This window comes from Mus caroli, chromosome 11, assembly GCF_900094665.2.
Source record: "Mus caroli chromosome 11, CAROLI_EIJ_v1.1, whole genome shotgun sequence".
NCBI lineage: Eukaryota > Metazoa > Chordata > Mammalia > Rodentia > Muridae > Mus > Mus caroli.
The window spans coordinates 64,600,771-64,601,954 of record NC_034580.1 but is presented as its reverse complement, the minus strand read 5'-3'; the positions used below and the strand labels follow the sequence as shown (position 1 = coordinate 64,601,954).

General features: G+C 52.6%; 1 protein-coding gene across 1 annotated transcript in view; it reads left to right on the top strand.

Moving 5' to 3' along the window:
- The window catches only part of Tnk1 (tyrosine kinase non receptor 1), an 8,361-nt gene that overhangs the window by 1,399 nt on the left and 5,778 nt on the right, over positions 1–1,184 (top strand). The window contains exons 3-5 of the mRNA XM_021175838.2: positions 251–461; positions 609–679; positions 803–994. Of these exons, the coding sequence (XP_021031497.1) occupies positions 299–461; positions 609–679; positions 803–994 (426 nt within the window). The 5' untranslated portion in view covers positions 251–298. The remainder of the gene's footprint in view (positions 1–250; positions 462–608; positions 680–802; positions 995–1,184) is intronic.

Genomic DNA, 1,184 nt, shown 5'->3' with positions numbered 1-1,184 from the left:
CTCTGCCTCCCGAGTGCTGGGATTAAAGGCGTGCGCCACCACGCCCGGCTCTCATTATGATTCTTAGCCAACAGAATTGCAGTATGAAGTAGCAATGAAACTAATTTTATGGTTGCGGGTCACCACAACATGAAGAACTATATTAAAATGTCACAGCATTAGGAAGGTTGGATACCTTGCATACCTGGGCGTTTCTGCTGTGTTAGGGTGGCAGTTGAGATTCTGTCTCTGTCTTTGGTGCTTGCCCTAGGCCATCCATTTAAAGCAGACGGCCATCCTGAGACGTCTGAACCCAGACATGCTCCCTGAAGCCAGTTCCCTGTGGCTCCTTCGGCTACTCCGGGACGTTCAGCTGGCCCAGTTTTACCGGCCCATCCTTGAGGAACTCAACGTCACTCGGCCAGAACATTTTGACTTTGTAAGGCCTGAGGACCTGGACAACATAGGCATGGGCAGGCCTGGTGAGGAACTCCTACCTTACGGCCCTGTAGCTTCCCCAGCCTACCAGATGCTGGCCCTGCTCCCCCACACTTCAGGCTTGACTGTTGGTTCTCTGTCCTCCACACCACCCCACTTTACCCTCACCCTCTAATTCTGGTCTTCCCCAGCCCAGCGCCGACTTAATGAAGCCCTGAAGAGGTACCGGTCAGGAGTCAAGTCCAAGAATTGGGTATACAAGGTATGTGCTATGGTGGTCGTTGAGGGCTTGTTGAGGGTGGTCTTTGAGGGTTGATAGGCCGGGGCCGAGTGCCTGGGAGGGTTAATCAGGGTTCCCTACTCCCAAATCCTACTCCTATTTCAGATACTTGGGGGCTTTGCTCCTGAACAGAAGGAGATCCCTCCACGCTCAGATAGTCCTCTATGCTTCCATGAGCCAGAGGGGGGACTCAAGTGTCTGATTCCAGAGGGTGCTGTGCGCAGAGGGGAGCTGCTGGGTTCAGGCTGCTTTGGTGTTGTACATCGAGGGCTATGGACACTACCCAGTGGGCAGAGTGTGAGTGTCTAGGGGCTTCCCTCCTTTTTTCCTTTCTTCTTTTCTTTCTTTCTTTCTTTCTTTCTTTCTTTCTTTCTTTCTTTCTTTCTTTCTTTCTTTCTCTCTTCCCCCCCACCCCCCACCCCCCCCACCCCCCACCCCCGTTCCCAGTTTTCTACCCACAAGGGGTTTACTTACTCTAAGGTACCTA